This window comes from Molothrus ater, chromosome 1, assembly GCF_012460135.2.
Source record: "Molothrus ater isolate BHLD 08-10-18 breed brown headed cowbird chromosome 1, BPBGC_Mater_1.1, whole genome shotgun sequence".
Classification (NCBI taxonomy): domain Eukaryota; kingdom Metazoa; phylum Chordata; class Aves; order Passeriformes; family Icteridae; genus Molothrus; species Molothrus ater.
The window spans coordinates 23,244,769-23,270,566 of NC_050478.2; the positions used below are offsets into that span (position 1 = coordinate 23,244,769).

General features: G+C 38.4%; 1 protein-coding gene across 7 annotated transcripts in view; it reads left to right on the forward strand.

The window, feature by feature from the left end:
- The window catches only part of CDK14 (cyclin dependent kinase 14), a 440,286-nt gene that overhangs the window by 160,394 nt on the left and 254,094 nt on the right, over positions 1-25,798 (forward strand). For all 7 annotated transcript variants that reach the window (XM_054516107.1, XM_036406938.2, XM_054516108.1 and 4 more), the window contains 2 exons: positions 1,080-1,203; positions 20,402-20,522. In XM_054516107.1, coding sequence (XP_054372082.1) covers positions 1,080-1,203; positions 20,402-20,522 — 245 coding nt within the window. The remainder of the gene's footprint in view (positions 1-1,079; positions 1,204-20,401; positions 20,523-25,798) is intronic.

The window sequence follows — 25,798 nt, forward strand, 5'->3', positions numbered from 1 at the left end:
TTCCTAGAGAGCACATTTCACTGTCCTCTGAGCTGTGAGGCACAGTGTCCATACCTGCTCTTGAATTCTCCATGTTTAGCTTTGTGTTCACATCTAGAAACTGAAGTATTTCTTAAAACATATCAGGAAAAAGGAAGGGTCCCTGCACTGGGATAGGTTCTTCATAACTGCAAAGAAAACTCCTGGGAGTTGATTCACCCTTTGTGTTGACAAAACCCATGACAGGTTACACAGCCCTTCCCAGCAAGTGTCTGAAAGGATGCAGGAGAATGATGCTTGCAGGAGATGGAAAGGGGAGGACAAAAGATCCTCTTCATCCAGCTCTTTGTTCATAATTGTAAATTACAGAATACACAATAGTAATGCTTAGATATAGGAGTAAGCATTTATAGAATCCAGGGAAGGACTCTAAGAAACTAGGAGATGGTGATTTAAGTTTCTATCTAAAATTACCTTAAAGACTATTGCAAGTAGATTTCAAAAGTCATCTTTAGGTTCAGTGAGAGTTATTATTTCCTAATGAAAAATACATAAGAAACTCCCATTAAAATAGACTTTGAGGGATAAAATCTATTTTACTTGCAGATTTCCTTGGGTACACAGGCATTATTGTTATACTATTAATTTCTTCTTTGTTTTAGCTTCAGTGTTCCATCCCCCAGCCTTATCTCCCCATCCCTATCCACCCTGTACTGTTGTTGCCTATAATTAGTGAAGATACACATCTGTCTTCAGGCTACAACCTAATCTCTAAGGCCATATGGGTAAATGGAATATAATTATAATTTGGTAGAAACCAAGCCTTCTGCACATGGGTGTATTGCTCTCATTCTTTTTAAAGCAGTCAAATTGAATCTATGACATAGTAGGGCTTGGAGGCTGGGTTTAGTCCTTGCAAAGTAAGTATATTTCAGATGGAAATTTCATTGTGTTAAATTTGGGTGGGAATTAGCCAGTTTGGGAGGAATTCTGACACAATGTTACCGCAATGTGCAAGCACCCTGCATATCATGAAGAAATCACCTGTGGTTATATGCAAAATATTAACAGAGGTCATTTTTTGTCCCCCTCTTTTTCAGTTATTTTTATTTCAGTTGCTGCGAGGACTGTCTTACATCCACCAGCGTTACATTTTGCACAGGGACCTGAAACCACAGAACCTTCTGATCAGTGACACGGGGGAGTTAAAGCTGGCAGACTTTGGTAGGCAAGCAGTTAATTACAAGTATCTTATAATGTTGTAGGAATGTCAGACAGATGGTTCCATTGATTTCTCTTTCCTGCCACCCTATTCCTTAGACACACCTTCTTCATTGTAGATAATTGCACATTTTTCTCTTGAGTGAAGAAATTGATTATGGTCAACAAAATGCTTGATTAAAAGGGAGCAAGTGAAAAACAAATACCTACTCCAGTTCTCTCAAGGAAGATAATGCTGAAAGTATTTCCATTTTATTTACCATGAGACCTCTGAATTAGAATTAAAAATCTTCAAAAAAAACCAAAAAGGTAGAGAGAGACCTCAGGAAATAGAAACTGTATGAAAAGCACAATCACTTTATGGAAGCAGCTCTAGGGTTGTGGAGGTCTGGATTAACTTTCATTAAATGGGCATTGAAAGACACTGAAGGACACAAATGTTCCTTCTGTAGAATAAAGGACACTAGGATCACCTAGATTGCTTTCAGTATCCATTAGTTCTTTCTGGGGAAGCCTTACATGGAATATAAAGTCAGGATAAATTATCCACTGAAATCTTAGCCTTTGGCCTATTTTTAAATTTTTAAGCCATTTTCTAGTGGCTACACCAAGGCAAGTACTCCTTCCTCTGAAAACCATTGTGAATGCAGATGTGGAAAATGGCAATATTTCTCTTTTGTGATTTTCACAAAAGGTTGTAGGAATTTCTTTCTTTCCTGTAGGTCAGCTTCTCAGTTACTGATTCCAGCAGTACTTTTGAAGTAAGTGAAAATGTGACCTATTGGCTTTTAGAAATGTCTTTTATTTTATGACTGCTATCCACATCATGCTTCACATTTCATGCAGCAGCAGTAATGAGGAAGCCTTGTGTGCTAATTGGCAATTTCACTGTTAATGTAGTCATGAGGTTTTGTCTTTTTATTAGCGTTACTGCAATTAACAGCTCAGTGTGTATTTGCTATGCTGGAGAAGGGAACAGGACTTAAGGTGGACACAACCCACAAGGACTTGGTTGGCCTTTGAATTGTAGGGCAATTATAGAAATAGTATTAGAAGCACTTGTCTCCTGGTTTACATATGATTCTTTGCTGTCATTTTTCAAAACTTGCTGTTTTTTGAAATAAATGCTTAAAAACCCCATTCCTGCATGTTGCATTTTATTATGAGGTTTCATACCTTAAGGATATGAAAAAGGTGCATCATTCAGTGTTCTTGCAGTGAAATATGAGTTAACCCTCTGTTGAAGGTGTTGTGCTGTTTAATAGTTGTGTTGTATAATTTATATGCAGAGAACCCTATGAACTAATCTGACTTCCACGTATCCCCATATTATAAATTTTTCGAGAGGTTGTAAAAATGGTTCTCTAGATTTGGTGGATGCTGGAAACCATAAAAGATCTCACAAATTCTTTTGTATGTAAATGCTTCCTACAGTGTGGGACTGGGTTGCTGAAGCTCTATGGCTTGTGTGGCTGGGGAGAGGGAGGCTGCAAATTATTTTGTGTGTTTTTAAGAAAAAAGAAAACAACCTGCCTTTTACCAGCACTATTAAATGCATTGCTGGAGGTGTGAACCAATTAATGAAAAGTCCAACTCAGACACGAGTTGACTCTGGTTGTGTTGCCTGGTGCTGCCAGAGAGCAGAGAACAAGGTGGGATGATGGTTTGTGCCTTGCTGTAGTAGGAAATATAATTATCTATCACTTCTAATGAAATTGTTGCCTCATTGTAGCACCAGGCTAAATAGCCCAGTGATGACATGAAAGGCAGGATTTTCACAGCTCTGCGTAGGCAGGAGTTTAAGGTTGACCATTGTGCATGGTTTTGCTAGAGGAACTAGAAATGTATAAGTACAACCAGAAAGAAATACACAGTGGTAGAGATGTGAATATATAATATTGTGCAGAAGATATTTTTTCCCTGTTAAGTTTGCCTTGATATAACAGAAACATCTGTGTAATCTACTCTTATACAGGGACAGAAGATTATATATCTCCTTTTTTGTTTAAAGCTAGATTTTCTTTCATGGCTCATGACCTCATAAAACTGAAAACCAGATGGGTTAAATTTCTCTTCTGAGAACCAAGATGAAAAATTAGAAGTGTTGAGGTTCAAGTCTGAAAGGTCATGACCCCTTTCACTGGGATCATGAGAAATGAGAGCACACCTGGGTGCTGTGTGCCCCTGTGCATATTTACTATTTAAATGCTGTATAATTATAGCCCATCTCCCACCTTCCTGGTATGAAGGACTCTTCTTAAACAAGATGTAAAGTACAGTTTATGTTTTTCGCCCACAAATGACTGATTTGCAATAATGTGCTTGGAAAGGAAGTCAGTTTAGATTGTATACTTGATTAATTATGTGAGGAGCAGTGTGAAAATTAGAAACATGGTTGCTCTTCTTTCAAATGCACTCCAGGCACGAGAGAACCTACCAAGAAATCAGTGTCTGTTAGAGATAGGATTGACTTTGCTAGCATAATAAATACAAAATCCTAGAGCAAAGGCCTTTTAGTCTCTAAGGACAAGACCTTCAGATTTTGGCTTCATAAGTTTACCAAAAATATCAGCGTCATGTCTGAAGTTTTTCATTTGGCATCAGGCTTATTTAATCCCTTCACTGTAGGATATCAAATACTTAAAAGCAGGCTAGTGGATCATAGTTCTTGAATAAACAAGGTAAAAGAAAGGCTATTCATGTCTGCCAGTGCCTTGCACTGCGGTTGAAAACTGCAGAATCTGTGAAAAACTGTGGGCATGTGTTTTTCTATAGCAGGGCTCCCAGACACACATACTTCACTGTGTGGGAGTGTCTTTGTTCAGATGAACAGCAGTTTGCTTTTCTGTTCATTGTGCTCTAGCTGCTAGGAAATGAAAATTTCTGAGAAGACTCAGCGGTCAAATGAAAAGGGAGAACAGAAAAGAGAGGCTTTATCAAATTAAAAATGGATGAGCTATAAAAAATGGCTTTATTGAGAAGATATAATAGGGGAGACTACATCACGAGTAATTGTTGCTGTGAAAAATAGTCCTGGAACATCATACCTGTGTTCTTTTTGAAATCTAATTAAGATTCCAGAGGAAAGTCAAGTATATTAGGAATTCTTATGGAATGAAGTGCAAGAATTATTCTTGATCCTATGGTGTGAATTTGGCTGTCTATGAGTTTATTTCCCCTCCTGTCTGAAGTAGAAATACAGTATTTTAAACCTGTAATGAGTAATGCTATAAGAAATTTGTCTGAGCCTTGAACAGAAAGACTCATAATCCTCAGGGGCACCACCCCCTGAGCTGGTAGGCATGGACAGGGAGCAGAACAGAGCCCCTGCAATCCAGGAGGAAGTAGTTAGTGACCTCCTGTGCCATTCAGACCCTCACAAGTCTATGGGTCCAGATGGGGACTCATGTAAGGGCATTGAAGGGGCTGGCAGAAGAGCTCATCAAGCTACTCTCCATAATTTATCTTTGCTCCTGGTTAACTAATGAGGTCCCAGATGGTTGGAGGTTAGCAAATGTGAAGCCCATCTACAGGAAGGGTTGGAAGAAGGATCTGGGGAACTACAGGCCTGTCAGTCTGACCTCAGGAAGGGGGCTGTAAGCAGAGTCCAACTCCTGGCCCTGCCCAGGACAAACCCAAGAATCACACCATGAGTGTACTGGGAAAGCCAACTGATGTCATTGTCAGGCTGCTCTCTGTGATCTTTGACAGACTGTAGATAGAGGGAGGTTCCCAATAAAAGATTGTTTTATCCATTTGCAAGGACAAGAAGGAAGGTCTGAAGTACTGCAGCTTGGTCAACCACTATCCCATAGGAAATAATGGAATGAGGCTTCTTGTAGGTGTGTGTGAAGAAAATGTTTGCTAGTTTTAGTCAAGGTAAATCATGTTAGATCCATGGGATTGCCTTCTGTAACGGAATGAGGAGCTCTGCAGTCTCCCAGTGCCTTAAGAGCTGGTTACCAAGAGCATGGTGGTGGTCTTGAGTGCACAGTGAGAGGATGAGGGATAATGGTCATAAGCTGAAACAAACTGGCTATAAGGAAAGAAATGTTTGGTATGAAAGTACTTCAGCACTGGAGCAGCCCAGAGATGTTATGAAATCTCTGTTTGCTTCCCTTACTGGACTAAGCCTTGAGTAATCTGGCAGATTGAACTAGGCAAATTCTCCTTCTTGTGTGGTTCTGTGACTCACTAAATATCTTGCTTGTTTGTTTTGTTTCTTAATGATTGGAGATTGGTATTTAGTTATTGTATATGCTGATATAAATCAAGATTGGCTAATCAATTATGTTTGCATGCAGATTATCATACTTGATAAACTCCAGCACCAAGTCCCTAAATAGCTGACAATAATCAGGTGGGAGGTGAGTCCCACCTTCTGTGTGGGACTTTCCAGGAAGGATTTACTCTTTTCCTGCCTTGTGTCATATTCTCTGAAAAGAGCCTCTAGCAATCTAATATTCTGACACCTCCAAGAACAATGTGGACCTTTATTCTGATCATAGCACTGTTACTCTTACATATTCTTTAGTTAAAATAGTCTTTTGCTTTCTGGGTTGAAAAATACATGTTATACTTGTTATTACATATTTTCTGATAAAAGATTTACATAGCTTTGAGGTGACATCACCACATTCAATGCACTGAGAATATCATCAGGTCATGTGTGTCAAGAACAAAACATTTAGACTTGACTAGCATGTGACACAGTAAAAGCACTTCTGAGGCTGTGAGAGAAAGTGGCCAAGTGACTCGTAGGGCCCTTGGCCTGATTCCACTCTGAGATAACCAACCTGCTGCTGGGGTTTGCTTCTCAGAGAATTTCTCATTTGCGAATCTTCCTGCAGCTGCCTTTCCCTGTCATCTCTTCTGTTAGACCTGCAACAGAAGTAAGCTGCTTGAAGTGGGTGAATGTGAAGTTTGAAGACCTGTTTGGTCTCTGTTTGGGATTGTGCAGTTATTGTAAGTGCAAGGCCCTTCTGTGTAATCACATCTTTTAATTAGATGTCATTCTTTTTAGTATGTATGCTGCCTTTCTCTCTGTGCTGTGGCTCTAAGACAGGGTGTATAAACTATGCAGGCACCTGCCTAGCTTAGGTAGATATACAGAGCAGGCACACAAGTGCAAAATACAATTTCAAAGTATGGAACAACAGGTTTAGAAGTATTGCTATCTTGAGTATATTTGAAAGGATAGGCAAACTTTATTATTGATAATTTTCTAAATTGAAAAAATTAGAAAATATTTGAATAGATGCTTCCCCTCCCTGCCCCATTTTTAGGTAATTTTAGTAGTTTTAAACAATCTTCAAACTACAGTAACACTACCAACAAATTCCAGTGTTGCATGGTGAGTTGACAAGAAGCATCAGGAACTTAGTGCTTTAATGCTTGTTTCTGTAGTATGAGAGTTGCTCTTTCTCATCTGTGGGAATGGGCTTTGGAGTGGAAAAACAGCATGACATCTTCATGATAATGTCTTTTATTTAGTCTCTCAAATAACACTAACCCTGAAGCTTTTCCCAACTACTTTTTGTTGTCTTTGGGGATCTCTGGATGAGTAAGGATCTGCAGGAGGTCTGTATTATGGTGCAAGTCCTGCCTTAAGCTTTCAGAATTTTGATAATATAAAGTCCTCTGATGCAGTAAAAGAATCAAGTCAGTGTGATTCAACCATGCATCCTTCTAGATACATAGAATGATAAATAATAGATAGCAGGAGCAAAGAGACTTGAGGATTAAAATAAAGGGAATTATACTCAATGGACATGCAGTTTAAAACTGCAGCTGAATATTAGAGAGGATGTTTCAATGCATTTCCATATAGATTTTTCTGTGGAGAGCATGACAGTGGGACATGAGGGACAAGGTTATTCCTGTTTAGCTTACTGTTAAAATTGCTAAAACTGTGTTGACAAGTTGAAAAGAAAAAAAAGGTTTGTTTTTTTTTTCTTCACAGTAAGAATCCCACAAGGGTTTCTTTATAATGTACTGTATAAAATTCATATGAAAAGTGAATAGCATCAAAGATTGCTTGCATGGATAACTGCAATGTTTTCTCGTGTAAATGTTCCACAGAGTATCAGTTCTTGGAGATGCTGATATAAGGAGTTGTCTCAGTGCCCAAAGAGCTGGTATGATATTGTTGGGGAAGCTTGATGGAATTGTTAGCAAAATTCCTCTGAGAGTGGCTCTAGTTATATAGGCTGGCTCCCTTTGGTTCCCTGGCTTTGAGTGAGACTAATTAGGGCAGCCTATCACAGCCTTTTGGGGTAAGTTGTAGGAGCTGCCTGATCACCCCTGTGGCTGCTGGCCCAACACAGCTCCTGCCCCCACAGCAGCCCTTCTGCAGGCTCTAGAGAAGGGCCAGAAGTTGTCTGGGTGTTGGTTATCAGAGACTGCTGCTGGTAAAGAAAAAAGAAAACCAGTTTACCCCAAACATAGGTCCACAGACCCCTCTAACACCCTGCCTGTGTTGAACATGGAAAGAAAAGATGTTTCTTTCCCATATTCTTGTGGGAGGTTGCTGTTACTCCAGGTGCAGCCTGTTCCTTTCTGATAACAGCCTTTGAAATCTGAAGAATTGGTTCTTTTACCCCTCAGGAAGGACAGGAGTGGGCTTCTTTGAGGACTCTAGTTGTATTAAATATCAAGAAAGGAAGATGACTTCAGTGACAATGTTGTGAAGAAATTGAAAAAAAAGAAGTGAAAACCTGAAAAGTGAACCCCAAACTGCTCAAACTGGAGTTAGCTTGCAGGTCTTTATGAAGTGCTTTATAAAGTAATTATTTTGGTAATGAGCTGTAAATACCTCATTTTCCATGGAGAGAAGAAGCTGCTGTTGCTGTGTACAGTGGCAGCTGGGGCTGGAGCAGCAGAGCAGACTGTGTGTGTTTGTCCTGGAATAGCCTTGATGGCAGGTCACTGAGTCAGGGTAAAAAGCCCTTGCTGTCCACACCTTCTAGAGCCAGGCAAAGTAAGGCCAGAGCTTAGGAGCAGAGCTGATAGGTAGATATGGCACCCTCAAATCTTTTTTCTTGGAGGAAAAATAAATGTTGTAGGCCGCAAAAGCTGTGGGCACTATGGACCCAGAGACGTGTGGCAGGCTGCCATGTTTTTATTTTGCTTTCTGAGGATAATAGGCTTTCCCTGCTCCCCCAGACCTTCCTTCTCAGTTTCTAATGCTTTAACTGGCTGCTGGCAGGGAGTAGCCAAAGCTGCATCCTTCCCTTTCCCTCCCAGGAGCAAGGGCTTCATATGCTGTGCTTGTGACCTGCTGCTGTGATGCCCAGACCTGTGGTGAAATGGGGAGGGAGATGGGTAGTTGGCAAAAAATTTCAAACAGCAGTGCAAAGGGGTATCTGGCATTTGGTCTAAAGAATTGCTTCAGAGGTGAAGATGCAAGAGAAAGTGTGGCCTAGTGCTGCTGGAAATCTCCTATTTCATTAGTTTTGTTGTTCTTATCATGGATATCCATCTAATTTGCTTCATATATCTGATGGTTTTATTGTGGTACCAGTTAAATCTATAAAAAAAATTACCATGTGAGAATCAACGCAGTAAGAATCTCTTATGGGCAGAAAATGGGTTTCATAATCTATGAAGAGAAATTAGATTTGACATGAGTTTACTATCTGGAGACAGCAATTGCAAAAACTGTAGGGAGGTTCAGCTGTATTCTACTAGGACTTTAACTTCTCTCTGCCAGTTGTTAATACAAAGCAGAGCCACATTAATTTTTTGTCTATGCCAGTCTTCATTGATTGCTTTTTAACAATTGAAATTAAAAATCTTTAAATAGGAGGCTTTTTAGCTTTTGCTAAAGCAGATGCTGTAACTTAAACTCTTCCCACTGAGAAGCCCTATGTAGGATTATTGACTGAAAAGGAAAATGTTTTATTTTTTAAAAAGCATGAAGGACCTGGGGATTGGTGTGACTCACTTAATGGGTCCCCTGTTAAACGAATCTCAGATTACTTAGGGTTCAATGCAATTCTCTATTGTTACAAGTGAGAGTTATATCAAGCCTTTAAATAGGAGGAAAGCATCTTAATTATCCATTAAGGGTAATAAAGGAAGTTGGTTATGACACCATTAAAACAACTGTGATGAAAAATCTGTTTCAGTATTTTGTGCTTAAGAAGAACATGGGATTTGAAAGTCATCTGTACTGCAGCTAGCTCAGTGTTATTATGATAATCATGATTTTTTTTTATTGCCTTGTATTGCCCACTTAAGTGTGAGCTAGACTGCTACGTGACAGTGGCACAAAAGACTTAGAGAACTGTGATCTGCTCTCTGTGCAAAAGAGATCCATCCATCTGCATCTGTAGATGTACTAAAACAAATATTGTTCCATTTGAAAAAAGTTATTCAGTCATGTGATGGTTCTCAGTTTTATATGAGAACATTTTCCCTTCCTACACCTCTCCATATCCTTGTGATTATTGTGGTTACAAGTGCCTGTATTTAAAATATCAAACTTTCATTAAAACTTTATTGTTTTGAAGCTTCTTTGCTTCTTTCTGTTACAGTAGTTACAGGGAAAAAAATACTATAGAAAAAGGTACTGCTCATGGTAAAGCTTTTGAATATAGGCCTCTAGGTAGCTCCCATAGTACTCTCTATCTTTTCTTTCTTGGTCTGACTATGATTTTGTTTTATGTTTTTTTATTTACGAGAACATACTGTATTATATAGTGAGAAAATTATGCCAACTTTTAAAATTATTTTAATGTCATTAGTGTGTTAATAGTTATGCAGATTTATTTTACACAGGAAGCAATCAGCTATGTAGATATTAAAGGTTAACTGGGAAAGGTGTGGATTAAAGAAGAAAAAATTCATCATCAGTCAGAACAAAAAATATTGATGTGCAAATTTTAATGTGAACAGAACTGGCAGTTCATTAATAGAAATGTGCCTTTGACACATGGTTTAACGTGGTCTGAAATAATTCCATAATTGAGATTGCATTTTAAGGAAACGATGGCTCTGTAATTTATAATGTCATTTGTTTTGTCCCAGACAGTTTAAAACCTTACTTTTCTGCAACACAGTCGCTTTTTAGCTAGGTAATTCTTAATGTATGCATGAATTTTTTTATTCTTTCTGAAAGACATAGTGCTGGTTGTATTAATATATTCATAGATGCATAATTTGTCCTGATATAAATTAAAATCATGCTTGCAGGGCTACCTGCATTAAGATGAGAGTTTCCCCTGCATCAGTTAGCCTTGATGATAGCCAGAAGTGATCAGGCAGTGCTTGTCTTAGCAGTGCTTAACACTTCTCCAGTAACTTCCATTTCCAAAAACTATACAAATAAATGATAGCTCCAAGTAGTTACTCTTACGCATATTACAAATAATCATACTTTGCTTGACCTTTTGGTCTTATAATTTGAAAGACCAAAGCTAAAAAATTTAAAAGTGGGAGAATCAGGAACCAGCAGCTTTATGCCTTGGTGATGTGGGAAAATTAACAGTGGCTTTGCATGAAGAGAAAATGGTGCTGAGTAATTTTTGAATTACCTGTTAGGGAAAACGGCAGATTAGAGGTTCACCTGGTTAAAGGTCCTCAAGTTCTTCTCCAAAGTTGGTTGTATCACCTTTGGCTTTTCTGGTTCATAATATGTCAAATTGTACAGCAAATATTTAGTGTAGTCATTGGAAATAAGGTAGCAGGAGATTTTCAGATGTAATCTCTTTTATTCCCACCCACAGCCATGAATATATTCATATCCTTCTTATTGCAGCAATTTTTAAGTCACTTGGGCATCAAATTTACTTGCTTTTGTGACTATATTTGCTTTTAAGCATATGTCATTGCAATGTTTTTAAGTTATTTCTGGACCTAAATAAATGGGAAAAAAAAAAAGCAGATGGGGGGATAAGAAAAAAGGCAGCAGATCACTGAAATATACTTTATAAACACACATGCCTTCTCATGTAAGCTTCTTGGAATTTGGGCAATCCTTTGCCCATTCTGTCTTACAGTGCTCAGGATTATCACCAGTTTAGCTACACAGGCTGTAGGCTGTGATACCAAATGAGACATGCTTATGAGCACTAACAGTTGGTTCCCACATGCAAACTTGATAGAGTAAATGGTTTCAATAAAGCATGGAATGCTTCAATAACAGTATGGCAGCAGTAGTTTGTTGGTGGTCAAAGTACTAATAGGGATCCTTTGCTTGCAATCTACAAGTAATTTTTATTGAGCATTGCATCCAGAAGTACATCCATTGTCCCCCAGGTGAATAGATAAAAGAATGGCTTGGTTTCAGTACGAACAAGTTTTCACTTGTTTTATTATTATTAGTTACAATACAGGGTTTTGCAGTTCTACTGACTGGTAGGTTACATCTGTACAGAAAGTACTAGATTGGGTTGCATAGCTCCAGCTTTGCCATTCTGGCAATGGCATTTTAGTTTTCATTATCACTTTAGAGAAAAATGCTGCATTAGGAGCAGTTGGGATTTAACTACATATTTCCAGAATTGTACTGTTAAGGAATATCCTTAATGACCTTCTAATGTAACTTTTTTAAAAATGAAATTGTCTGCTTTCATTTCTTCTTTTGCTTTGACAAAATTGTATTAAGAACTGAATTGATGGCTCTCCAGGAATATGGATGCCTTATTACTGATGCAAAGTCAAATAATAATAATTTAGACCTAAGCATATTGGAATGTCTCTCTCATAAAGTTTTCTTATAAGATTTGTGATTCAGATAATTTAAGGTGACATATACATTAAATGAGTTTTGAGGAGCAATTCAATTGAACAGGTGAATCTGACAGTCAAGAGATTTCTGTTGTTAGATGTTGCTTTATAATATTGCTTTACAGAAGCAACAGTGCTTATACAGATTTTCTTCATGGCTTCACTCTTGAAAGTGAAGTGGAAGAAATTTTGAAAATTAGTGAAATCTTCAAGTTATTTTGTAGCTATTTTGTTCTTTGTATTTAAAACAGCTTTTATGTAATTGAGATTTATTTTTTTTCAGTTTTATTAGTTTTGCACCAGTGTCTGTTTTCAGATAATTTTTCTCTGACTTAAGCCTGTGCCATCAAATGTCACTTTAGATGCTGTGGGTGTTATCCAGTACATGAATGTATGTACCAAAGTGATACCGCATGCAAAATGTGCTTTGGAAGAACTCCAAGACAGTGTTTTACCTACTAAGGGAATACGTAAGTTCTGAGATATCACATTGTAGCAATGACAAAAGTCAGATAAATATTGTCTTATCTATAAATAGTCTGGCTGGGGTACTGGAAGCAGCCTGGATTAAGCTCCATGAGCTCTAGAGAAGTTTGTGCCAGGCAGGGCAGCTGTGGTTTGTGAGCTGAGGGTGGATGGGGGACCAGATGCAGCTGCATTCTGCAGACAAGGGATGTGCTCAGGTGACACCTTGGCTGGAAAAGGAGGCCATCAAACCCACTTGCACTGGCTCTGCAGTACAGGGCCAAGGATCTGGTGGATACTAGCCATGGAATTGTGGCATTTGTACATTAGTCAGACCTTGTATTGTAAGAGTTGGTGGTTTCAGCATCCATGGGGTGACAGTTTTTCAAATTTACAGATTGTACTCCTGCAGGGTAATGTCAAATGGCAGCGAGGTTTGATTTATAAACAAAATACTTGTTAGATCTGCTTTTCAAAAATATTGTTTGTCTATAGATATTGTTTAAATACTTACTTTTCAATGTAGCCCTGTTCTTGTTAAACTATTTATCCTAGACAAATTCAAGTAAATTTTCAGTTACTTGATTAGGCTTTAATAGCTGACCATGACTTGAGATAGGCCCTGCATCAAAGTTGTCCAGATATTTAACAGATAGATAGGACATGATGGATCAGCAAAACTGATCCCACTGGAATAATCCCACTCCATCAATAACATCACAGTAGCCATGCTGCTGTTGCTGCCTTTTGTCCAGCACTGCAGGGTTCACTTCAGTGAGTTGTGGACCCCTTCAGTAGGTGGAGAGAGCAGTGCCTGGCATCACCTAGCACTGCCAGTGCTGTATGGTCAATTAAGAAACAAAATTACCTGAGGGTAAGCAACTGGGATTAGATGTTCAAACATGAAACTGTCAGTGAAACCTAGCTTTTGTGTTTCTATGTGGATGACTGTGAGTCACTACAGTAGCACCAAATTGTGCTTATTAAACAGTTCTTTAGCTGCCAGGTTTAATACAACGTGAAACTAAAAGAACTTGAATGGTACTGATGCCCTGTATAAAATTGAGTTGCATCTGGTATGTGTTCAGTTCTCTTTGCACCTGGGTAGAGGGGAAGGCAGTTTGTCTATGTGATGATTTTCTAAAAGAGAAAAGTCTTGGAGAGCCTGTTTATTTCTTTACTGCTATGTTGTATTTAACCTGTCTCATGCCACACAAATGATAGGATACAAATACCTATCAAATGATAAGTTATTCAGGTACCAGTTGGAAAGGGTTGGTTCATTTTTTCTTGAATGCCAGATGGAGTCATCCAGAAATGACCCTTGCTCTCCTGCTTTTAGTTATAAATGTAGAGATCACAGTAAATTGTTAGCTTCAAACACAATAGCCTGCAGTAGCTTGTTAGCTTCTGTGTTTGGTGCTTGATGGACTGTTATACTTCACCAAATGGGGCATCCATAGCTCTCAGTTTGTCTCCATACAGCACTGTTCTCCTGAATATCTTTTGGTTTTTTTGGTCTTTTCTGATTCCTTTGATTTGTTAATGGAAAATCCTAATGGTGACGAAACATTTATACCTCAAAACTGTGTGAAAGTGGTCCGTTACCTTTCTTGTCTTCAGCAAGTTCATTGGTCATGTCTTAAAATTCAACATGTAAATTATTATTTTTGCACAAATAATTGTCCAGTATGGATTAGGCTCATTCATTCATAGCTGCTTCCTTGTTTTTTCTCTTTTCTCCAGGAATATTAGAATACCCTGAGATGTATTAGCTCTCATTTTCAGTGAGGAATTATTTTCTGCCTGTTTGTCCTTCTAGAACTTCCTCCCTGCACTCTGCAGATCTTTCCAATTTAAAACCATCTGTTCAGCAACTGTTAACTCTTTGCTTCAAACCTAATAACTTCACTGTGAAATGAGTAGTTCTGACATTTTCACTTACAGCCTTATTAGCACAGTGGCGTGTTCCTACTGGGGCGTTTATAGAAGTAGAGGGTATCATCATCTTGTAGACTTTTTATGAAACAACAAATTGTTAAGTAAAAGTCTGGAATCTGGAAAGCAAGATTTAAATCAACCACCTGTTGGGGCTATTGTGAGCATGTATACCATGTCCATAAGGAATCCAGGTCTTTACTGTAATGCAGAAATTATCTTTGAGGTGAAATTGCTTGCTGTCCTTGAGGGCTGCTAGCTTTTACATTTATGTGAAGTTTATAATGTTGATGCAGTTTGTTTCCTTTTTTTTTTTTTTTGCTACTCACACTGTTACTTTTCTACCTCAGACTAGTACAGGCACTTTGAACATATTCATGCTGACCCAGAATTCCATTGGGGTAGATAAATATTCCTGGTGTTAAAAGTGAAGTGTATATTTCTTTTGTATTTCTGTACCACTTTTTGCACAGTACCCAATTTTTAGTATGTTTTTTTCTGCTTATAGACAAGGAATAAATTTTTCAGTCATGGTACACATTCAAAATAAGTGTGCCTTTTTTCAAAACGTATCGGAAATTATTTCTAAGTATTTTAAAGCAAAGAAATAAACAGCTTTTCAGCTATGATAGCTCACAAACAAATTAACCAAAGGGATCTTATACTATACAACCAAGATCTGAGCTCTTGTATCCCTTTTTTTCTATTCCCTATGATCCTTTGGGAGGCACAGGGGGCAGAGGAGAGAGGTTATGAAAAGATGATGCTGGATTTGTTGGAAAGGGGCAAACACTTTTCACGAGTGCTCGGGTCATTCTTTCTGGTAGCAGGAAATGTATTTCTGTGTCTCCCCATTCTGTAACTTGTGTTTGTCAACTGACAGTTGAGTCCTATTCACAGACTGGAATAATTATCATCTGTGTTACTGTAAGTGATTGTCTGAAGACTTACATGAGATAAGACTTGCGGGAGAAAATAATCTTTTATTTCAACAGCTGATAACAGCTGGAAAAAACAGACAGGCTGAGAGGCACACATGCCTTTTGTCTTACTTCTCTCTCTCCCTTGAAAACTGACTCCTGCACTCCAGATTGGAAGACTAGTCATTGCTCAAGTGCATTTTGGGAATACTAATTTGAGATCCTAATTAGTCTTTCTCTGATTGTGAGTAACTTTTATAAATGAACAGCACTATCATAAGCTAATGGCTATATTAGGACCAGGACATAGGATGTTGTAGGTAATTTATCTTACTTGAGAGGAATTTAACTCAGATGCTCTGGTAAAGCTTCATGTTGGAGACAGATGCATTCAGATAAACAGCAGAGGGACCTAAAGGCTGCAGGACACTTGATTGCCAAGAACTGGCTTCTGTGTTAGAGTGCTGACCACTTCATTGAAGCTGTGTCAGTGTCTTCACCCATTTTATTTGTTATTTTTTGTTGTCACTCAAATATTCACTGAATAAATGCGCTTCTGTTGGAAAACAAGCAGCTGAATAAATAGGTTAGGCTGACAGTTCATGATCTACAACAGAATACATTAGCAAAATTTTAATATTATTACTGACTCATAGTTGCAGTTCAATAAGCCATTTACCTCAAACTAAGTAATTGTTAAATAAACAAAACAGGAAGCTATAAAAGGAAACACATAAAGAAGCTGAATCAAGGAAAAGCAACAAGAAAAACACCTTATTTTTCAGTATGCTTGCTAGAGCCTTTTTAAATATATCTAAATCAAAATAATAAGCTGGTCAACACTTTTAAGGAATAATAGAAAGGGAAGCCATGCACATGGCTGCTAAGCCTTTGTTTTTGCAGACATGACTGGTTTTCTCATTTGCAGAATCATATTTGCTGTGAACAAAGGCTTCTGATTGTCATATGAGGTTGACTAGGAAGCTATGCTGCAGCTAGAGAGGTATCAAATATTAATATTTGTGCTCATGTAGCCAAAGGTAAATGTTTTGGATAGGTCTCAAGTCTGGATGTAGCTGCAGCCTCTTGTAAAAGCCAAATACAATTTTAAAATTACAGTGATAAATCAGTGCAATATGTTTTGTCAATAGCTGATCTTAGGTCAAATCAGATACATCCTCTAAGATACAGCCAGATGAAGTAGAGACAATTGTGTTTACCAAGCAAGAAAATTTCTTCTTAAAAAAATAAAAAAGGGTTTTTTTTAAGTTCAGAGTAGGAGGCAGCAGGGGATTTTCTGTGTTAAAGACATAAACATACATAGGCATAGATCATTCACTCTGTATTTTAAATACCATGCTTCCCAGGATATCCTCAGCTGTTGTTTAATGAATGAGTTAAAATTAATTGTGGTTTGTGCCAAAGAGCAGCTAGATGATGTTGTGCAAGCCTTGCAGTATGTAATGCATGGAACAGTTTCTTCTTTCATTTTGGGTAAATAATGGTCATAAGAAGTCAGTGCCTGGAGAACATTAAACAGTGTCTGTCCTTCCCATAATTACACACTAGTTCCCCAGTGGGTCTGACACGACCTTAATTTTAATAACTGGGCCTTATCCTTGGATTCCTTCTCTCAAAATAGGGCTGCAACAGCAGGGCATGTGTTGACCTTTTATCTTTTGTAAGACACAGGAATCAGAGGGGAGTTCTCTGCTTGTCAGGAACTCCTTCCTCCACCTTCCCAGGCTGAAAGAGTGCTCAGGCAGCAATATGTAAATATTGTGTGCTCACTTCATGATCTGCCACTTACCTTTTGGCTTTTATGTACATGGGCCATTAAGGTTTGAAGTTTTGATGATCCTCTATAAGCTCTGTTTTTTTAAAATGAGATTGTCATTCTTCCTGTAGTGTAACCATGGAAACAGACAGGGAACCCTTAAAGAAAGTGATCGAACCTGCTGTGCTAATTAATCCTACCCTTCAGTTTTCTTTCAGTTGAAGGATGTGCTTAAATAAATTTTGCATGAGTAAGCATATTTGGATATGCAAAGGGGTATAAAATATGTAGCAAGTTTTCTTGCAGAAGGATATCTGGAAAAACCCTGGTAACTGTCATCTATTTGTATGTGGACCATCAAAACAATAAATGTAGTATCTTGGTGTTTCACATATATATTTTGAAAGAATTCTCTTTAGATTGTAAATATATCTGAAAGATTAGAGTATTTTTTCCATATCTCATGTGTGATGAGACACATTTGCATTAATTTTGAGTGAAAGTGTTCATTATTGCTAAATGCATTCTTTATGCAGAGCAGAGAATTATTCAGAAAAAGCAGAGGCTGCTCCCTCCCTGTGAGAAAGCAGCTCCTCTGAGGCATTAGCCTGATTCAGGTCCTGTCAGTCCTGCACAAGGGGAGTGAGTGAGTGACTGACTGAAAGGTGGGACTGTGCCAGATTTTCCCTTCCAGATTTTAGCTTTTGTAAATATTTTGCTTGGTTTTCACTCCTGCTTTCCCTTTTCCCATTTACTTTCCAAAGCAGTGTATGTGGCCAACTAGGAAACCAATTGGCCACAACTTAAAACATGTAGCCTATACTCATAAGCCTTTTGTTATGGTTTAACTCAAACTGGAACACCACTTAACCTGGTGGTGCTGTCTGATACCAATGTAGGGCCTCAGCTTGCTTTTACAAATTAAGATTTTGTTTAAATATTTCTCAATTCCATTAATGATTCTCTCATAACTGAGAAACCAGGTGCAGTGGCCAACCTCAAATGAAACTTTCACAGTGTTTGGGGAGTGAAGAATGGATTAAAGAAAAACATTTCATTGTCCAACAGGCTGGTACTCACCCAGAAGGGCCATTCTTTGAAAATAAGACAGATTTTCATTAACCTGGAATGGATTAGAGGTGGAGAAGATCTAGAAGCAGTATATTGAGGAAATAGCATGGGTAGCATTCCCAGCAGGAGGGGAGGACTGGTTCCAGGCTGAAGAGTTGCAGGAGAGGAGGAAAGGTGTGCTTGGGCTGACTGTAACTCCTGCAGAGCTGCATCCTTGTCAGTAAAGTGGAGGAAGCCAGCTGGGAACTGTGATTATGGTGTTATTATTTGCAACATGATTTCTGGTATGAAAAGTCAGGTACTCATTTCTCTCTACATGGGAGATTTCTGGAATGTGTGGATCAATTTGTGCCATGAAAATTTGAGTTTGTCATCCCACAAGCTCTAAAGTTTTTTGATAGTTTTGCCCAAAATACATGATGTGGCTTCTTCAAGAGGCCTTTCACCCTGCTTGGTTATGCCTCTTTTCCTGTGAAAGCTTGGTAGAAGATTAGAATTTGCCAACAAATTCAGTATTCCTCAGACAAGACTAATGGGGAGGGCACAGGAAGGCAAAAAGGATGGAATCATTCACCATCCAGACTTCTCGAATCCTTTCATAATTTTTATATTGCTTAGTAGTAGTAGATCCATATCCACAAGTGCAGGGAATACTGTTTCAGTTTAGTCCCATGGGATATAGATGCACAGAAACTCAGGCTTGTTAATGGTTCTGAGTGCCAGGAATAAGAACTGCTCACCAGTTAGAGTTGCTGGTGGTTTCTGGTTTTGTAGAAGCAAAAACCTTACTCTGGAGGCAGAGACACTGTGGAACACGTGATGTGACCTCTCCTCTGGCCTCTTTGGGGCTGTAGCTGGCCAACCCTGGATTGTCTTTGTAAGCCAAATTGCTCATCAAGCTGATGGATGGGTGCACAAACCTTAAAGAAGTGGAGGTCTGCAAATTTAAAAAATAGGTATTCATGTTTCAAATGTAATTTTTAAAAGAATGGCTCATAGCATACAATTCATATTATTCCCCTACCCTGGTCTAATTGCTATAATCAGCTGATAATGCAATCTGCTGGCAAGATTGGCCATCATTGCTATGGAGATGTATTCACTGACAGTAAATGTTCATAAATAGCTTTTCTAGTGTATTAAGGAGAAAGGGGCAAAGGACTCTCTTCTGCACACTTTCGGGAATTCTTATGTTGTTTATTCCTTTCTGAGTGTATGACTTTGTTTCTTTGTTTCTGTAAGATGTAAACCATGACCTTCTCTTATAGTAATTCCATTTGTTTTCTGAAAGGAAAATCAGTAGTTCAGGAAGACACAAAAAAACACCCAGTACTGCCTTCTCCTGATTTTCATTACTTGTGCATGTCCAGTGTTCCCAGCAAGGAAGTGGACATTCTCAAGGCAATAGCTAGGATCAGTTATTTGGAAAAAGCATTTGCAGGCCCATGATAGGAAGAGTCACCTTAGCCCTGAAGATCTTTTTCCATTTTCTGGAGGAGAGAGTCCTCTGTAGGAGAAACATACTTGTAAACTTCTTGGTTTAGCATATGATGATCTCTGTTTTACATAGATTGTGTAGTAATGTGAATTATTTTAAATGACTGACAGGCTTAAAATACAATTATTGTAACTATTATATCTTTAGTAGGCCACAGACTTTATTGAAATGGTTTCTAAAATTGAAGCACTGCCAATATGCAATTCTTGAGAGTGAGGAATTTTTCACATACCATTTTCTGCTGTATTGCTGCAATTTTAATATTTATTTAAATGGTAACGTGTAAGTGTGTCTACAGCTTTCAAACGTAAACTTGAATAAGCAGGCTGGGCTTTGCAGTGCAGGCTGTTGAAGGTTTCCTAGGCTTCCCTAAGAAGCCAAATCTCATCTGTGGCATCGTTTGTCTGGGAGTTTCCTTTTCATTTTCTTTTTCTAAATAACACTGAAATGGAAGACTATTCATGCCTCAGGATGAGCAGTTAATGGCAATTAAAATCTTTGTATATTTGTCTTTTATTTAGGTATACTACAGTATATCTTTGCATCTCCCCTGGGCCTATGGTTGTCATTATAAAAAGCATATTTTATTATCCTTTCATAATATTCACAGCTCTGTTTAACCAGGTACTTAATGATAGAAGCTACTACTAAGTAAAGTACTGCAGTTCTAGAAGAAAAACACTCTTGCAATATGCCTGTCACGGCACATGATAGGTGCTCATATATGCTTTTAGATTGTAACTCTACAGCAAACTATTTCTTTGCTTAGTTTTTATTAATTTATTTGTGTTTACCCCACAGGTCTTGCAAGAGCTAAATCAGTTCCTAGTCATACATATTCCAATGAAGTGGTAACCCTATGGTACAGGCCTCCAGATGTCCTTCTGGGATCAACAGAATATTCCACCTGCCTTGACATGTGGTAAGTGTCGATGAGAAGACTCCATGCAGATGCTCTAGCTCTTGGTTTTTTTAGACATGTAAGCCAAGTATGTGGTGGGATCATTGGTACAGGTTGAAAAACGTATGTGTAGTGATATGTGTGGTTCATGCAGTATCTCCTGAAGGAATCTCCTCCTGCCACCCCACTGGCTGGCAGCTGCTACCAGCTGTTGACACAGAATTCACAGAATCACTCGGCTGTAAGAGACCTTAAAGATCATTGAGTCCAACCCATGCCCTAACACCTCAACTAAACCATGGCACTGGGTGCCACATCGTCTTTTTTTAAACACATCCAGAGATGGTGACTCTACCACCTCCCTGGGCAGACCATTCCAGTACTTTATGACTCTTTCTGTGAAAAACTTTTTCCTAATATCCAACCTATATTTCCCTTGATGCAGCTTAAAACTGTGTCCCCTGGTTCTGTCAGTTGCTGCCTGAAAAAGAGACCAACCCCACCTGACTACAGCCACCTTTCAGGCAGTTGTAGAGGGTGACAAGGTCACCTCTGAGTCTCCTTTTCTCCAGGCTGAACACCCCCAGCTCCCTCAGTCGTTCCTCACAGGGTTTGTGTTCCCAGCCACTCACCAGCCTCATTGCCTCCTCTGGACACGCTCAAGCGCCTCAACGTCCCTCCTAAACTGAGGGGCCAGAGATGGACACAGCACTCCAGGTGTGGCCTCACCAGCGCCAAGTACAGGGCAAGAATGACCTCCCTGCTCCTGCTGGCCACACTGTCCCTGATACAGGCCAGGATGCCATTGGTGCTTTGCAAGAGACTGAAGTCTGACTTTTGTAGCCTTAATGTGATATGATATGACACTTGTTTTGCAAAAGATTGACTTTCACCATGCTCACTTGTAGCAAGGAGAAAACCAGAATTCTCTGGTTGTGAGCATAAAACCTCAGTTCTTAATCTACTGTATTTGGTAGCAGTAAATATTGTTGAATAGTTTTCTTTCAAACCTACAGATTTTATATAGCCTTGCAGGTTTAGAAGAGTAGTTTGATTTGTACAATATATATATCACCTTGCTCATTTTTGATTACATCATTTAGTTCTGTGTTGAAGAAGGAAGGTTTTTTTTTTGACTATTAAAAACCAAGTGGGAAGTCCTTCATTTATTCTATAGGTTTTGAGGTGATAGGATCTCTGTAATCTGTACAAATTCTGAAATATGAAAAAAAAATCCTCTTCCTTACAAAGAAAAGAAGATGCTCTGGAATATGTTTGGGGTTTTTTTTTTGTTCGCTTGGTTGTTTGCTTTGAGGTTTTTTTTAGGTTGGTTGGTTAGTTTTGTTTTGGTTTTTTTAATGCATGTTTGACTTTTTAAACCTTATTAATTTGAGAGAAAATTACACATCTCATTCATTTGAGAAAAAATTATACTGAGGAATTTTCAGGAAAATGCAGTAATTATTTTGCAGTTCATGGAAATATCTTTCTTTAATATACACAAACCAAAGATACACTAATGATTATATTAAAATCTAGAGGTAACTGTAAGAAGGTTAAAAGCACCTTATGTTTTCATGTGGTGTGTGAATAATATTTTTAAGGTAATCTTGCAGTGTAATATTGAAACAGAAGACCTAGCAGGAAAATTTTTTGGCTGGGAAAGGGAACTAAATATGAGGTTGTATTTAGTCCTGTAGCTGAAATCAGAGATTATGGGATGAAAACAGGTTTTCCTGAAAATCTTGACCCCTGGGGGCATGATTTAGAAATCACAGGATTGTTTCGTGTGAAGAGGTTATAGAATATAAATACTAGAGTATCTAACATTGGAGTGAGTGGTAATTATAATTGGGCCCTGGCTGCTGCAGTTCCCTGAGGTCTAAGGGAAGGTGAACCAAGGGGTAAGAAAGGGACAGTGAGAAATCTCCAAATGTGACCACTGTGATATTACAAGTGTGCCAGAGAGGCAAAGGCAGCATCTTCTGTATCAATTCCCTGGTTTTCCTCAGACCATTCTCCACTTCACAGGTCTGAAATAATTTCCTTCTGCATCTCAGTTTCTCATCTATCCTAAAACTGTCCTGTTTCCCTAAACACCAGGTTCAGCCTGGTGTCTTCACAGGTTGCATGCAATCTCTGTGGCCCATCTGCTCCTGATGTTCTACAATCACCTCTTTTCCAAGTAATACCTCAGATGCCTTCAGCAAGAAGCTCAGCTTGCTTGGGGTGAGGCAAGACAATTGACTCAGAGGATGGAGATGGCTGGGAGAGATAAACAGTCCTTTCTGCTCACCACCTCATAGCTGCCTCTACATTTGTTCAGTTCTTGAGTCACCTGTATTTGTGTGTCTGCACACACGAGTCAGCTTGTCAATTACAGAGAATATGCAGAAACTGCTAAAGAAAAATGTTAATGCTTTAATAGGGCAAACTGCTCAAAAAAGTACTTTAAAATGCTTTCTTTTAGTTAAAAGCAATATTTTTTAACTTTAAAATATTTTTTAAACTTTTCCCAGTTTAAAAAACACTGCACTGTGGAACTGAACAAAGAATTTTAAAACATTTTTATTGTTGCTGAAAATTTTTCCACAAACAAAAATGGTTTTCTTCAAAGTTCAGTAACTTGTCAAAAATAGATCTTTTAACATTCCCCCCAATGATGATTTTAGTAAAATTAGAAGTCCAATCAAAATATGTGCTGTTCCTGTAATAAAGATTAAGTCATGTAGCTAATTAAAAGCATTTAAAAGTTACTACACCTGCAGACTGGGCATGTCCTTCATAATAATATGTTTATATGCAAATTACATGGGCAGCAGGAATGATCAAGGAAGGACTTTAAATGCTACTTCAGCAATCCAGATCATTATTTTGTTTTTTGACAAAAATGACTCAAGTATTGGGGAAGAACACAATAGTTACATCTTCAATGACATCAAGAAATTATGTTCTCATGCACAGAGCATTTTGTGGAGGCCTAAAAAAAATCCAGGTGCTCAGGGGTCAGAGGTGGTATGTTCTCTTTCAAATGAAAACAATGTCAAATTCCTCTTGTACTCAATTTGTAGCCCTTACAATATTTTTCTGCCCTGTACAAAGTGAGGGACTGTGAAGGGCTTAGGAAAAAGGGACGTGGTAATACAGTTTCTTTCACATGGCAACAATTCATTCAGGGGCTCAGCCTCTGCCACATCAGAAATGAGATGAGAGCAAATGTGTTCTGTGTGTGACAGAAGAGCTTTAGATTTTTACTTCTATGCTTTTCTGGCTTGTGTGAGACAGCACTTCCAGTTTGATGGTGAGAGGTGTAGCTGCCTGCTAAGGTCACTTGTGCTTACTTGGCACATCTGACAGGGAGCTCTGCTGGGCAGCCTTGGGGCTGTGCTCACACAATGGTTGTACAGAGCTGAGCCATAATTACATTAAAGCCATTTAGTGGCTTCCCAGAGTGGGAGGAAGGGAGACGTGGAGAAACCTATCTACCATCAGATTCCAAGATAATTTGGTAATTTGTTATCAAAAGTGTGTTTGTAGCATTAGCATTTTTATGCAATTACCGGCATTATGTCCTTATGGCAGATAGTGTGTGCTCTCCTGTGTCGTTGTTGATGATCTACATGATGACAAAACTAGGCAGCCACTTCACTAAATATTTAAATAATGTTAAGGTAGAAAGCACAGCTGTTTCCTCTATTTAGAGAAAAGAAAAAAAATAAGGTCACAGGGCTTTTTCTATAGCCATGATAAATGACATTTCATGGTGGCTCCCCAGGAACAGAAAAGTGAGGCTCCCACAGAGTGGAAGACCAGCTGCATGAAAAAGGAGTCCAAATATTAACCACTGGACAGTGGCTGGGAAGCAGGTGGCAGAGGCTGCAGGCTATTTTTACACTTCATTTGCTGGTGTAGAGAATTAGAATAGTAACTAAAAGCTAATGATCCACATGCAATGTTACATTCTCCTGCATTATTTTTAAATAGCCACTGGCATTAAAATAATATTAATGAAGATGTACATGCAATAGTGCTGTCAGGCTGGTGATGGAAATCAGTGTGTCAGGCTTAGTGATTTACTGCTGACAGCATTTGATACAGCAGCATTATATGAATGTATTATACTACCCACAACTGCATCAAAGAGTTGTGATAACCTTTGATATAGCTTTTTTTTTTTTTTTCCCTTGATGAGGACTTACTAGTGGCTAGGAAAATGGTTTTGCATTGCCTCTGGTGTAACTTGTCCTAATCCTTGAATTTTACAGTCCTTTGAAAGTCAATGCAAGGAAAATAGGCTTCAACACATAAAGGGTTTATGGATTACTAAAACCCATATATAAGTAACACAGAAACATAGGGAAAAAATCCCTAAATTAACCTATTCTATTTGTTCCTTACAGGAAGAATATAATATTAGTAAATGAAGCAATTTAAAGAGGCTATTAAATCAATTTGATTCTGGTAATGCATGCACTGCTGCTACATCTGGGTTGCTTACATCAAGAAGTCACTAGGGATATTTTATTTTGAAGTGCAGCTGTCTTTAAACTGTGTTTGCTAACAGCTGGCAAATTTTTTTTGCATATTCTGTTGTTTTGTTTACAAAAAAAATACACTCTGAGTCACAGTACCTAAGCAGCAATGGGCTGGGATATATTTTAAATTCACATTTATTAACTAGCATCAGCTCTGTTTAGTATTGCAGAAGAAATAAATAAGAAACTAGGCCAGTAAAATGTTACAAAATTGCTTCTTAAATCACCCTTGTTTAACTTTGTTACATCTAGGTTGTTATACATGATTTCAAATGTGAGTTTAATTTAGGGAAACCTGCTCATATGGAGTTTTACTATCCTGTTATTAGAAAAATAAATGGTTTGTGGGAACACACCACTTTTCACATATAGCATGCTAAGAGTGTGGATTTGAGTGCTCACTTCAATTCCATGCATGCTTTCATGAATATTTGATCCATGAAGATCTGCAACCGTAATTAAGACATTCATTTCATAAAAATGGATTTTGTCTTAGACACAAATGCACCAAATTATGGTTTTTACATGGGGGACATTACAAAGCCATTTTTATCCTGTTTCTCTTGTAAATGGTTTGCAGTGAGAGAAATGTGAGAGCAGTAGTCCCAGTATGCCCTGAAGAAATACTTCTTGGGGCCTGAGAGAGAAAACAGCACAGGGCAAATTAGTTCTTTTGCCCTTGATGTTCCTCAGGATTATGACTTCCACTCCAAAGAAATGCTAATGTGTAGGATTAGGGTATTAGGATAGTATTGCAGTAAC